The sequence below is a fragment of the Patagioenas fasciata genome, chromosome 1, assembly GCF_037038585.1.
Source record: "Patagioenas fasciata isolate bPatFas1 chromosome 1, bPatFas1.hap1, whole genome shotgun sequence".
Classification (NCBI taxonomy): domain Eukaryota; kingdom Metazoa; phylum Chordata; class Aves; order Columbiformes; family Columbidae; genus Patagioenas; species Patagioenas fasciata.
Genome location: NC_092520.1, coordinates 130,580,563 through 130,593,952, shown reverse-complemented (window position 1 = coordinate 130,593,952; position 13,390 = coordinate 130,580,563). Strand labels below are relative to the sequence as shown.

General features: G+C 38.8%; 1 protein-coding gene across 14 annotated transcripts in view; it reads right to left on the bottom strand.

Annotated features, from left to right (window-relative positions):
- Positions 1 to 553: 553 nt before the first annotated feature.
- The window catches only part of RIMKLB (ribosomal modification protein rimK like family member B), a 54,001-nt gene continuing 41,164 nt past the window's right edge, over positions 554 to 13,390 (bottom strand). For 8 of the 14 annotated variants that reach the window (XM_071815185.1, XM_071815192.1, XM_065848582.2 and 5 more), the window contains one exon: positions 7,984 to 12,629. In XM_071815185.1, the coding sequence (XP_071671286.1) occupies positions 12,166 to 12,629 (464 nt within the window). In that variant the 3' untranslated portion in view covers positions 7,984 to 12,165. The other 6 variants (XR_011741497.1, XR_011741495.1, XR_011741496.1 and 3 more) reach the window with 6 other exon arrangements.

The window sequence follows — 13,390 nt, the reverse complement described above, 5'->3', positions numbered from 1 at the left end:
CAACAAACCAAAAGAGATATATGCAAGATCTATATATAACCTATGGTTCAGAAAAAATACATAGTAAGAATTCACGTGACCATGCCTATAACATGCCCTTGCCACTGTGGCCTCAAAATCCACACGCACATTATGTGATAGTTTAAAGAATCTCTAACAGGTTAACAGAGTTGCAGTTCTGTGTCTCTCTAGCAGTCACCAAAGCTATCAGTATGGCATGACCAGTATAGTATGATCTTCCTTTTAAAACTCAAGAGACTTGTATTCTCAATGACTTAGGTGAACCCATGGCTGAAAACTAGAGGCCTGGTATTGAGGTTTCCCAGGCATTCAGGAAAATTACTAATGTCAATATAAAGCATTTTAGAATGCTTAGGAGTGAAATTACTGGGGAAAAAAAAAAAAGGCTAATATGATGAATATCAAACAGGTTTTACTTTTCTGGCTTAGCTGTATCCAAGCTGCAAGATCAACAGATTTCTGAAATTAACCAGCATTTCAAGAAAGGAGAGTTGGTGCAGAAGAAGCAAAAAGAATCTCACACTCTCATGAATTCAAATTCACAACTCTTTTATTCAGCTCTCATGTTAGTAGGACAGTGTTCATTACGACTGTTAACCCCAGGCGTGGACATCACCTCCTGCTGGTGTAGTAAAACCTAGAGAAACAAACCATTGAAGAAGTTAGTCTTTTCCCCAGAAATATTAATATCAGAAATTCAAGCAGACATCATAAAAAAAAGATCTCTGTAACTGGCATCTATCTGGCTTCCCTGACAGCTGCATTAGAGATGCAACAAGGACTGACCCATGGATACCGAACTCCTCTTCGGACTGAAGACTGTGTTCTGAAGGTAAAATCGAGATCCTGTTACCTTTCCTGCAGGTAGAGGAGTTCAATTTCTGCAACTGTTGATCCAGTATCTTTCACAGGCATTACATTCCTGTGGAAATATTTCACGTGGAGGAAAAATTGCCACCTCATGCTGCCTTGTTCTCTCACTGATAAAACTTCTGTATTTGCCATTCAGTAAACAAACATCTCCATTCAGCATTCCTACATCACATCACATTCGCACTACTCCTCCCACACACTGCTGTAAAGATGGCTGCGGACAGTAACCATAACATTTGTGTTGTTTCTGTTAGCCTTGTGTTTGTTAGAGGGATGGGGAAATATACACACAAGCATACCAAGTTTCCTCCTGAAACTTTCAAAATACAAGTTTCAGGCTTAATACATAATACCACTGAACAAACAAAACCCAGAGAATAATAAATACTTGCAGGCAGTGCTTTGCACAGTAGTAGCAAGGAAGAGAAACTGCATGCACACCCTTGGGCAAAACGCACTTCTTGTAAACACCAGATATTAAATATTTACAGTTGCCCAGACAGCCAATGTGACATTCCCATTCCTCATCATGGTATAACTGAAACAGCCATCATAACTCCCAGCCTCCCACTACATGGATAGGACAGAGTTGAAAGGGTACCTGTTCATGCAGCTACTGCTTAGTCTTCTCTCTCTGCTTCATGACACCCTCCTGTTTAGTCCACGTAGCACTGTGTACAGTTGACACCTCTCCAGCTCCTTTGTCCCCAAAATGTAAGTATTTTACGACATAGATAAACTAAGCATCAAGGAAGCTCAGTAGTATCACTGCTTCCACCATAAACGGGGAAATCTGCATAGAAAAAATGTATGACTGGCCAAAAACATAGCAACAACTGTGTTATTGGCTAATATAATACGGATTTTGCCTCCCTCTCTAACAAAAATGATATCTTGTGCAACGGGGATCATCCCAATAAATTCTGAAAATTAACATATATCTCTGAAAATGTATGAATGCGATAAATTAGGTTTTTTTCTGATTACAATACTTTACTGAAAAAAAATCCAATTACCTCTAATAAAACTCAATTATATTGCAATTTGTCTAAGACAAAAATTCAGTCCTGATTTGTAAAACTGTATACATCATATTACATTAAGCCACAAGTTAACATAATACAGTACCTGTACTTGGAAAAAGGCAAAGCATTACACAAGAGAAATTTTAAGCTTCACTGTTGATCAAAAGCAACTACACCTTCCAGTGACAGCTACACAGAATACTATTTGACAAAGACTTCTGCTACTACTGCATGTATCGCAACAAAAATACAAAGATCAGCAAAATCTGTTAGACTTTAACTCTCTGTCCTCATCTGGTCAAGGCCCAGATAAGCACAGCTGACTGTTCTTGGTTAGAGAGCATTCCACATCTATTCCCCCTGTTCAACTGACCTCAGCCCTATGAATGTGAAACATTTCAACAACTAATACTTTTTAAATAAGATACATGTACAAAGCATATCAAAGAGTTCCGAAAGCAAAAATAAATGCCAAGAGAAGATGTATAATAATTCAATGTATGAAGCACCTTCAAAGTAATTTCTCAGATATTTCTCTGCCTCCTCTTATCAAAAGATAGACCAAGAAGCCTTCTACCCAGTGTTGCTTTCTACCCAGTGATAGACTTTGGATATAACTAGTTGTGCAGTTCCTATGCATTTGGACTGCTTTCCTTTAACCATTCTGCTTCCTATAGAAAAAGACAACAGAATGACATATGTAACTCCCTGAACACATTTTCTTCCAAACAAACAAGTGAAAAAAAATCTATTACACTAAGACAGAGTACTGTTAATATATTCAGTTACACTGAGCAAACTGCCTCCAAATAAAAAAGTAGACTTAGCAGACACAAAGAAATTTGCATAAATCTTTTATGAGCCCTTCACCCCCACACACTTGGCAGAGCTTAATACGGTGACGTATTACTGTGCAGACTGTACAACATTCTAGTAACATTTGTACTCTTTCTAAATGGAACAAAAGGGGGATGCAGAAATACCTTGAAAATGCCTTGCCTAATTCCAATGTAAATGTTAACTTTTCTATCAACCTAATCCATAATCTAATTTTATGTCAGTGTGAGAAACCTATCCATTCCTCCTTTCACATACATAATACCCCTTGCCTGCCCATGGAAGTCTACAATAAGAACAGAAAATACTCTGCCTTATTCAAATGTCTACCACATCAAAGTTGCAGAGTCACATCTAGCAGAAAACTAAACCAAACCAACAAACAAAACACACAAAAAGTAAACATCTTTTGTATGTGAAAATATGAATGATCGCAGAGAGTACTCTAAATTCCTGATAGTTTACATCCAAAAACTCTTTCCTGAACAGTTGACTCTAAGTCACCTGGAAGGGTCCTCTTCCTCATTCAAAAGGCTCACATACATTTCTATGCCTCTGTCCCTTACTATGTTGAAAAACAAAAGGTTACAGGTGTATCTGGGCAAATAAGCCCATGTCCAGGGCCAGAAGACCATCATTCTTCCCAAGTGTTGCTGTCATTTAAACTCCATGCAGTAACATCTTTAAGCCACATGACCGTCTGTTCTACTAGGCAAGTGCAATAGCTAGCTTCCATATCAACAACTCTATACTGACTTTCACCTCTCCTCCTTGATAACCAGTCCCCAAAGGGTAGCATGCCTAGCATATATTATGTACATAAAGTATCATGAGATTCCCTCTTACAACAAAAACCTGGGAATGCTCAAGATCAGCAAAACTGGCTTACTACCTCATCTCCCTCTGCTGACATGCTCACATATGCTGCAGACTCCTTTGTCTCTACTACCAGAATTCACTCTCTCTCATGTCTCTAGTCTGACTGGATTTAAAAAAACTTCTCCATTAGCTTAATCTCTCACACAGATTTTGATAATCATTATATTTAACAAAAAAATTCTCATTTTGCACGTTTGATATCCTTTCCCTTTGCAGTCCACATAATACTTTTAAAAGCTGTATGAAAAGTAAAAAGCCACTGAAAAAAGCACACCAGTTGTCCATAATCCTAAGTGGTACCTGATGCACACTGGAGACTATTTAGTTGCCTGAATATCAAAAACTCAAGATTCAGCTTAGTTTCCATAGCATAGAATCATAGTTTGCATTGGAAGGGACCTTAAAGATTACCTAGTTCCAACCTCTCTGCCACAGGCAGGGACACCTTCCATTAGTCCAGGTTGCTTGAAGTCCAATCCAACCTGGCCTTAAATGCTTCCACGGATGAGGTATCCACAACTTCTCTGGGCAACCTGCTCCAGTGCTTTACCACTCTCATAGTGAAGAATTTCTTCCTTCTATCTAATCTAAATCTACTCTCTTTCAGTTTAAAGCTATTACCCGATGTCCTGTCACTAAATGCCCTCTTCAGTTTTCTTGTATGTCCCCTTTAGGTATTCGAAGGCTCCTATAAGGTCTCCCCAGAGCCTTCTCTTCTCCATGATCAACAAGCCCAACTCTCTCAGCCTTTCTTCATAGGAGAGGTGTTCTAGCCCCCTGATTGTCTTCAGGGCCCTCCTCTGGACTCACTCCAACAACTCCATGTCCTTCTTATGTTGGGGCCCCCAGAGCTGAACACAATACTCCAGATAGGGTCTCATGAGAGTAGAGGGGCAAAATCGCCTCCCTCGACTCGCTAGTCACACTTGTTTTGATGGAGACCAGGATACAGTTGGGTTTCTGGACCGCAAGTCCACATTGCCAGATCATGTTCAGTCTCTCATCAACCAACACCTCCAAGTCCTTTTCCTCAGGTAAAGTCTCAAAAAGGCTTTTTATATATAGGAAACTTCATACCAGAATTTTGAAAAATTCATCTAAATTCATTAGAGTAAGTGTACACCACTGCACCCTACTGGACAAAATTAAGAGTGATTTGATTAAGACTTAATAACAAGCCTATTTATTTGTTATACATGATTCCCTGCTGTTGTCCCTAAATCTCAAATAACCATTACATACCACATGAAAATTCCGAGTTCTTAAAGTGTCATTACAGCATGATGCTGGTTGCTTATTATATGCATTTGCAAACTATTCGCCTTGCACAAAAAGAATGCATATTGACAATACTAGAAGTTCTTCACATTCCAAGGGGTACCAAGCTTTAGACTCACAGGAAACAACATCTGATGTGAAATGTTAAATATATGTATACACACGTCATTTCGGTTATCTGCAAGTAGCATTGATAAAACCCTCAAGAACATTTCAAGGGGAGATCTGTATGTACAAGAAGTACAGCAGAGAATCACCCCAAACGCAGCATTAGATTGCAGATGGGCAAAAAAAACCCCAAAACAGATGGGTGCTCAGCCCATGAAGGTGACCACTGGTTGACAGTAAGCATGCTTTTTATCTTCATAAAATAAAATTCCATAGCTAAAGACTGCAGAATCTCCCTTGTTTATTCCTGGATTTTTAAACCAGGTCAAAACATGTTACCAATGGCATAACTATGACTGATCTTCCTATGGGGCAGAGAAATGGACAGACTGAATTCCTTCCAGCCTCACTTTTCAGTACTCTTCAGATGTGGCAATTTTGTTGAAGTTTAAATTTTTAAGGTATATATTGTGCCTTGCCAGAGGCAGTGAGGAAACTGGAATGTTGAATCAAAGATCAGAATTAGGACACCTGGTAACCAAACACCAAATCAGTTAGATCCATGTGTCTACTGTACTACAGCTAGTATTTTGATGGTTAGAATTCTGTAAATTAGACTCACCATTCAAAGGGATAGTTCAGGGACTCTGCCTCTCTCCTCCGTCCCCCTTACTTCAGTTAATACTTTGCAATCCATTCTCCCAGTACTGGAGGTTTCTCAGGTCACAGTCACATAAGTTTCTTCTGTTGCTGCTGCCACCTACCAGTTTTATTACTCTGTTGCAGCAGAAGGGCATACAGAAGAAGTTCTTGTTCAGCACGCACATAATCATCTTCCTTTGTCTAAGATGTCATGGCTTATTCAAGTTCTATGTTTCCCCAAACACTGGCAAAGCATGGGGCACAACTAAGATCAATACAAGGCTTTGAAAGCCATTCCATAAAGAGGAAGAAGCATCATCTGTTAAACCACCTTTCAAGCAACATTAAATATTAAGACATTAACTTCTGCAGAACATGGTAGATTTTGATCAACTCTCCCTACATAAAGATCATTTGCAGACACTGCAAAGAACTAGTACTGTCTTTCTTTCAAGAAAATCTTCAGGTAATATATATAAAACCAGGTTAGACATGCAAAACTGTGAGCGAACAAGAATTTGTTCAACCAATTTGAGGACAAGAAATTTTTCTTTTCAGACATTATTACAAACCCACAAATGTCTCCCACCAAAGAGACACCCAACCACATGTCTGAAAGTGTTACACCTGTGTCCTACAGCAGCTGATGCATGAAAATATACACAAATAAAGGAATAGGCCTGCCCAGTGCTGAGATGCAAGAAGAGGGTGTGTCTGAAAGGAAAAAGCATTGGAAACGTAAGTGTTACAGGTCTGTAGAATTATGTTGCAAGTGAAATTAAAGACATAAATTATACACTCAATTATATCAGTGAAAATGGATATCACTCCACTAACATTCACAGAGCGATTCCAAGTTTATCTCAGTGTAACTGAGAGCAAAATTCATCTCTAAAATTACACCCTCCCACCTTAATTTCAAGCTGCAAGTTATGGTATTGCTGATAAAATTGCTGTGCTTCAGGAAAATATAAACTGAGAACACTAAAAGTTGACTATTTTATGATGATATAGAAGACTTATTAATGTACACAGAAAAAAAGTGTGAAACAAGTGCTAATTCTTTACAGGTGTCATGGGAAATGAAATACTGCATCAGGAAACTCGGAAGCCTGTCTGAAGGCTCCTACTCTTCCACTTTGAATAGTATTCCAATTGTCTCATACTTACCTCCATAAAATACAGATTCTCTTCCTTAGACAAAGTAAAATATATTAAGTTCCCAGCACTTTTAAGCGGTTTAAGATTACGGGAGGGAGTTACCAAAGGAGGGTAAAATGTAGAAGTATATATATATAGCAATAAGGGCAACAAAAAATGTACCACCCAATTCTCCACAAAAAAAATAATCAGCCCCACAGTCTTTTTCTTTAGCACCCGTATTCTCCCATCTGTCCTCTTTACAGGATCCTGCTCTATTGAATTTTAATAGATTTAATGTTCTTGGTACTGCTTTTTCATATCTATCAACTTTTAGTGGATGCCGTTATATTTTATGTTCACTTGACAAATGGAAAGCATCATAACTTTAAAATCTAAGCTAAAATAGTACCCTTGAAGTGATAAAGAGGAGGTGGAATTAACATATTACAAAACTATAAGCATATGAGGGGACTCACTTTTGTCTCACCTGAGTAAAACAAAGGACAATGACAGTTCTCATAAAGGTCAACATGTATAAGGAGCAGAAATAAAGAAGAAGGATTTTCTCTAAATAACACTGTTAGAGAAATCATTCAAGAAGTTTCACCAAAATGAACTGATGGGAAGTAATGAAGACAAACAAGTTAGCAAACTTATGAAGGTTACAGTAAGAGCAGAAAAGAGTCCATTTACCTGACAACAGGTCGGGTTTGGATGTCACCAAACTGCTGCGTTTACCATTTTACCCACTTGCATTACTGGGGGGAAAAGTTTAGGAAGGAATATTCTCAAGGACTTTTCATAAGCTCTCATTCTCGCCATCAGAAAGGGGAGAAGGGAAGGTTTTCTCTGGATTGTTTGGCTTTTTTGGCTCCTGAAAAGTTTTGCAAAGAACAGTAACAAAGTGTGAACTGTTAGAACTCATTTCTGTAAAAAAGGAGAGAATAAGTCACATAATACAGAGCAACAACAAATCCAACCGAAATCCGTGCATCTAATTTGTATCATCAGTTTAAACAAATAAACAAACCAAAAACTTTTCAACTCAAATTGGAAATGTGAGAGGCTTGGAGACTTCCAACAGCAGGCTAAGATCCACCATCAAAATGCTCCAAAAGTCACTCTCAACCGTTAAGACAGACTTAAAGAAATAAAACAAATGAAAAAGCAGCAAACATCTGGTTATAAATCTGGCAGTGTTCAGTTTAAAACAATTCCTAGAACAGTGAAAAAATTAAAAATGAAAAAAGCAGTAGCAACAGAAGTTACCTGTCCGAGCACCTACTATTCCATAGAGAGAACAGGAGCGGGTCGTTTGTGTCACACCAGCCATAAAGCCCATAAACCTTCTCAAAAAGAGTGAGCCATGAGAAAGATACATGTGATTTGTTTTCCAAGTCTCTCTAAGCCCTTAAGGTCCATTATGTATTCAACTGACAAATTTTGGCAATATGGGGGATAGAAGATTTAGCAAACATCACTGGCTTCATTTGTTGGACTTTGACATCCAGTATAACATTTGAAGAAGTATCTCCTTTGCGTTTGACATATACAGATGTTCCAGAGGTTATTTCCTCACTAAGTATCACACATGAAACATAGCACACGAAGTGGGAGAAAACGCTCCAAGAGTGACCATCAGCTCAAATGTTAACAGTCCATAAACGCATCCAGCATTGACATTGTGTTACAGATGAGATTTCCTAACATTCCAATAAGAGATTTTTATAAAACAAATCAAAGCATTAAATACAAGGCTTAAGATACAATCCGTACATTGACACAGCAAGACATCAATTATAAACATAGTAAATTGAACAGAAGATATCCAGTGTTACCAAAAAACCAAACAAATCACCAGATTAGTTTCAGAAACTTATTCTTGCCAACAAGAGTTTCTAACTGGCTCTTTCAAACATTAAAATATACAAAAATAGTTGTATCACCATCAGCTGTATTAGCACTATTATAATCCAGTACTACATTACCATTTTTTCAGCACATGGTTCCAAACCCACATACAGAGGTAGTGTTAGTGCAACTGTATGATGATAAAGTTTAGCATGTGTTTTTTCAGCATATGGAACTGAAGCAAACACAGTCTATAAAGCTGATGTCTGTAAAGTTCACCTTCACTGGGAAACACTGCCTGATTACCACAGGCTAGATTTGTTTGTGTTTTTTTCCTGTACGTAAAAACAAGACACCCCCCTTATACTCTCAGCCCATTCTATTTCACTATTTCAGAAGCAATAGGTAAGTAGAGAATAAATATGAGACAGGTATGCCCATTTGAAGCAATGAACCCTCAAGCAAGGTTTTTATGCTGTATCAATACCCAATGTCCAAACAATTGTACATGATGTTTCAAATCCTGGCTCCGTCCCTGACCACTATGCATAGACTTATCTCAAAACTATTAACAGCAATGGAAGCATCAACCACAGAGAAGCATCTTATCCTGAGGGAGTCAAACTGTAAATCTCTCAATCCACTGTTTGTCTTTCAAAACACCTTATGTTTACCACTGTGAGGTGTAATCTGGACATTCTGAAAGGGTGACAGAAATGTAAAGTTCCCACGAGTCACAAAATACTATGGAGATTCAAAAAACAGCCCAGAATGTTCAGTTACTGGCTCTTTCCTCTAAAAGATGTTTCCTGTGATAGAAATAGAGAGATCTCACTATCCAAACTCGCACATATTTACTCCCTGCTGTTATTCCACATGTGCTCAATGTGTGCCATGTCTGAAAAGGGAAGGATTGATCCTATCAGCCTCTCAAGGAGTGCAGGCACCTACCAGTAAAAAGAAAACAGAAGAAAACAAAACACCACCACCCAAATTCTGCTTAGACAAACAAGCAAGGGGAGAAGAGCCTCTGAAAGAGACAGTGTATTGCTCAGTGTCTAGAAAATCAGGCTTCTTTCACATTCTGTGGTTCTGCAATTCTTCATGGAAGTTAAAGACCTTCATATTCTTCAGGTATAACCTGTGCACTTGAAGGCTCAGGAAGAAAGATTTGAAAATACCTCTACTGATGAAGCTCCTTTTATTGCTGGACCAGCTAGTCCACTCTCCTGTTTAACACCAACAGCCAACCTTTCACTTGATTTTAATAATAATATTTAATTCTACAAAAAAAAAAGAGTGCCATTTTATTACATTCCTTTTAAAATTAAAAAAGAAAAAGAAAAGAAAAAACCAAACTGTACAAAGAAGTATGATCAAACCTCCATAAATCAGGTTAATACTGTTCTGTTTATTGCCTCTTGAAGACTCTCTGCATAGTGTCCATGAGTTGTGTTTAAGGTCCAAGTGACGACAAAACAGCAGAGCAGCAGAGAGGTGAGGAAGGGCCCCAGAGGTGGGCAGTGCAGAGCCTCAGAGGGTACATGGGACATGCTCCATTGAAGTATCCAGAAAACAGCAGCATTGCACACACACAGACCCCCTCCAAACAAACTCTATTTCACAAGGTCATTTTTCAATTGTAAACATTTTACTTTTTGTTTTTAAAAAAGAGGCTTATCTTTATATATATATATCTTTATATATATATATATATATATATTGTTCCAGGGGTTTATGAACCCAGAAAACGAGAAAGGAATGAAATGGGAGGAGGAGAAGTAGGAAGAAAAGGAGAGGGAAGATAGGGACTGAAAAATGGACTCAGTATCTGTTCTGGTTATCTGTTTTCCAAAACAGCTAAAGGCTGACGAGAAAATGCACACCAGAAGGACTAGGGGAAATCAGGCAGTGTGGAAAAAAATTAGGAGTTAAACAGCCAAAATCCAAGAAGAAATAAAGCAAAGCAAATGCATAAACACACACAAGTGTGTGCACTCACACCACACACATGTAAGGGTCTAGGATCAATTTGTTAATTGTTTGTGGACCTAAGTTATATATTTTATTTTTTTCATTCTGGTTGAGCTTGTTCTTTCTTGCTCTTTCTTTCTTCCTTTCTTTTTTCCTTTCTTTCTTTTTCTTTCTTTCTTTCTCTCCCAATTTTTTTTTTTAATTTGCTGCATGTTTCCCAAAGCTAAGAACTGACTATTTCTCCCCAGTTACACACTTTGGATTCCTGCCAACACCAGCTTTTATGTTCAGTGGGGAAAAATTAATCCTGGTAACTACTGTATGAACTGCAGCTTTATTCTGAAGTACCTCTAAATGTCTAATCACTTCTAACCAACTTTTCCCTCCTCCACACCTTAACATGTTTCCCCTCCCAGAAAAGCAAAAATAAAAACAAAAAAAACCCCACACCACCCCACCAATGTACAGGCTTTAACTCAGTGTTTTCTTAACAAATAGTCTGCAGTGTTTTCACTTTGGCCACCATTAAAGATGCAGGCATAGAGAAGGGACTGTTGGACTAGTATGTATTAAAGAAAAGGGAACATTAACATTGCAGATCTCTCTCAAAAAGACTAAAACACTAACAAATACAAGTTGATGCACGTTTGCCTCAAACATTATTTGTATACCAAACATTACAGTGCTGTTTATCTCCTCCAATCACGCAAAAAATAGTTAAAAACATGCCACTTCTTCCACAAATAGAATATGACCAATTGCCCTACATACCTTTCAAAAATCAGGATTTGAAATGAGAAAAACACAAGTACTAAAATCCTCCTTCAAAAGCTTTATAAAGAAATATAGACAGAAAGCTGCCAGTTAATATCAAGATGGCATAAATTACAGATTTGTACAGAAAGCTCACAGTAAGTCAACTGATACTTCTCTCAGCCATCATTTGAAAGGCCATATCCTGCAAGGTCATGAAGTGATGACTTTAAAAGCATCCTGAACCTACAGTTTTCATCTACAAGAGTAGGAACAGCAGGTGTCCAGGAACTTTGAAATACCTGGTATTAAACACCTTCAACTCACGTTCAGAATTCGAGGCACTCAGTAATTTACAGGATCAAGCCTTACAGAGGTAGAAGAGACTTAACTGGTGCAGTAATTCACCGAAGTTTCTATAGAGCTGCCAGACAGCTTTCTGAAAATCCTGAAGTGTGAATCATGCTTTAATGCTTGCCTGTGACCACACATGAATGGCAATACATCTGGGGACCAAAGCAGCATCCAAATAAAATTCTCACTTAGGTTGTGAACGGAGCATCTTCATTAGAAAAGTGGCACTGAAGAACGAACACAATTTTATGTTCTGCAAAAAAGTAGGGGCAGCAATCAGAGCACATGTGCCTTTTACTCTTGCTCTCTTGATTGACACCCTCCCTTCCCTCATTCCTCTGAGCTTCTCTGATAAACAGCATTGCAAGTTGGTTTAAAAAAAAATTTACAGGAGAGAGTTCTGTTGGTCATCTATTGACATGTGGCATCACTCCACAAGAAGTTTGATCTCATTGGCTAATAGCTGGTTCATGTTGAATAAAGCCCCCGGGAGCTTGGTGAGCAATTCTCTCTCCGTGGTCTCAGGGTCGCTGTCGACAGAGCTGGAGCTAGCACTCATATTGTCGACAGCGGCACTAGCTGGAGGGCCCAGCTCTGGCTCGCTAGTCTCGCTTGCCGTGGACACCACAGAGAGCAAGGACATGCGTCGCGTCAAGCGACCGGGGGTCAGAAGAGAAGCGGCATAGTCCGCTATGATACCAGCTACATCTAGATTACAAGCCTTGTCAAAGGCAATGAAACCTACATTTGCATTGGCCTCGCAGACGTAGAATGAACCATCGTCTTTCATCAGCAGGTCAATGCCGCACACGTCCATCCCCAGGATGTTTGACACCTGGACTGCCAGCTGCTTGCCTTGTTCACTGAGTGAGCACATCATCCCTACGCCACCTGGAAAAAGTGAAAAAAAACTGCCGTCTGTAGTCTGGTCACAGGTAACTCACATTCTTGTCAACTGGTTTGTGCTTCTTGGTTGGGAAGCTACAAAGCAAGCCTGCAAGCATACTCCTGACTACTGAGAAAGCAAACTCCTCTCTACAGTGACTACTAATGAACCTGAAGCCACAGCAGGATTTCAAAATATTATGACTTGTTTAAAAAACAGTTAAGTGCTGCCTTCTTAGTCAGGAAAGATATCACACATTTTTGTGATCCTACGATATTAAAAAGATGACCGAACAAACCACTCTTGTTCCTTCTAAAGTAAAGGTTTTCCATACATATTTGTAAGTTATCACAAGAAATCTTCCAGCAAAATTAAACCAAGTGTTCCTGGTAAGACTACAGCTCTAGCAGATATAATTGAGGGGGATAAGGGTTAATACGTTATCATCTGCTCAAGTCCCTCTCAGCTTGCTACCATAGGTTACTGTCTCAAAAGCAAGAATTAGGGAACATTTGCCTCTGAACCTGAGCTGGTCCAGTTCACTGTCTATCATCTAAGTATCAACCAACTCAGACTTCACCTGTCACAACTCTTACGTTTAAAAAAAGAAAACATTAATAAACCAAAAAACATTCAGCAGAGAAATTCAGCAGGCTCTGTTTTCTTAGTACAAAGTAGTAACTAAAACCTCTCAGGCGTTTTGACTAACCAAAACAGTACTACACATGAACACATATTATCCCGTCCCTTGCTCAGGTTCAGCCAG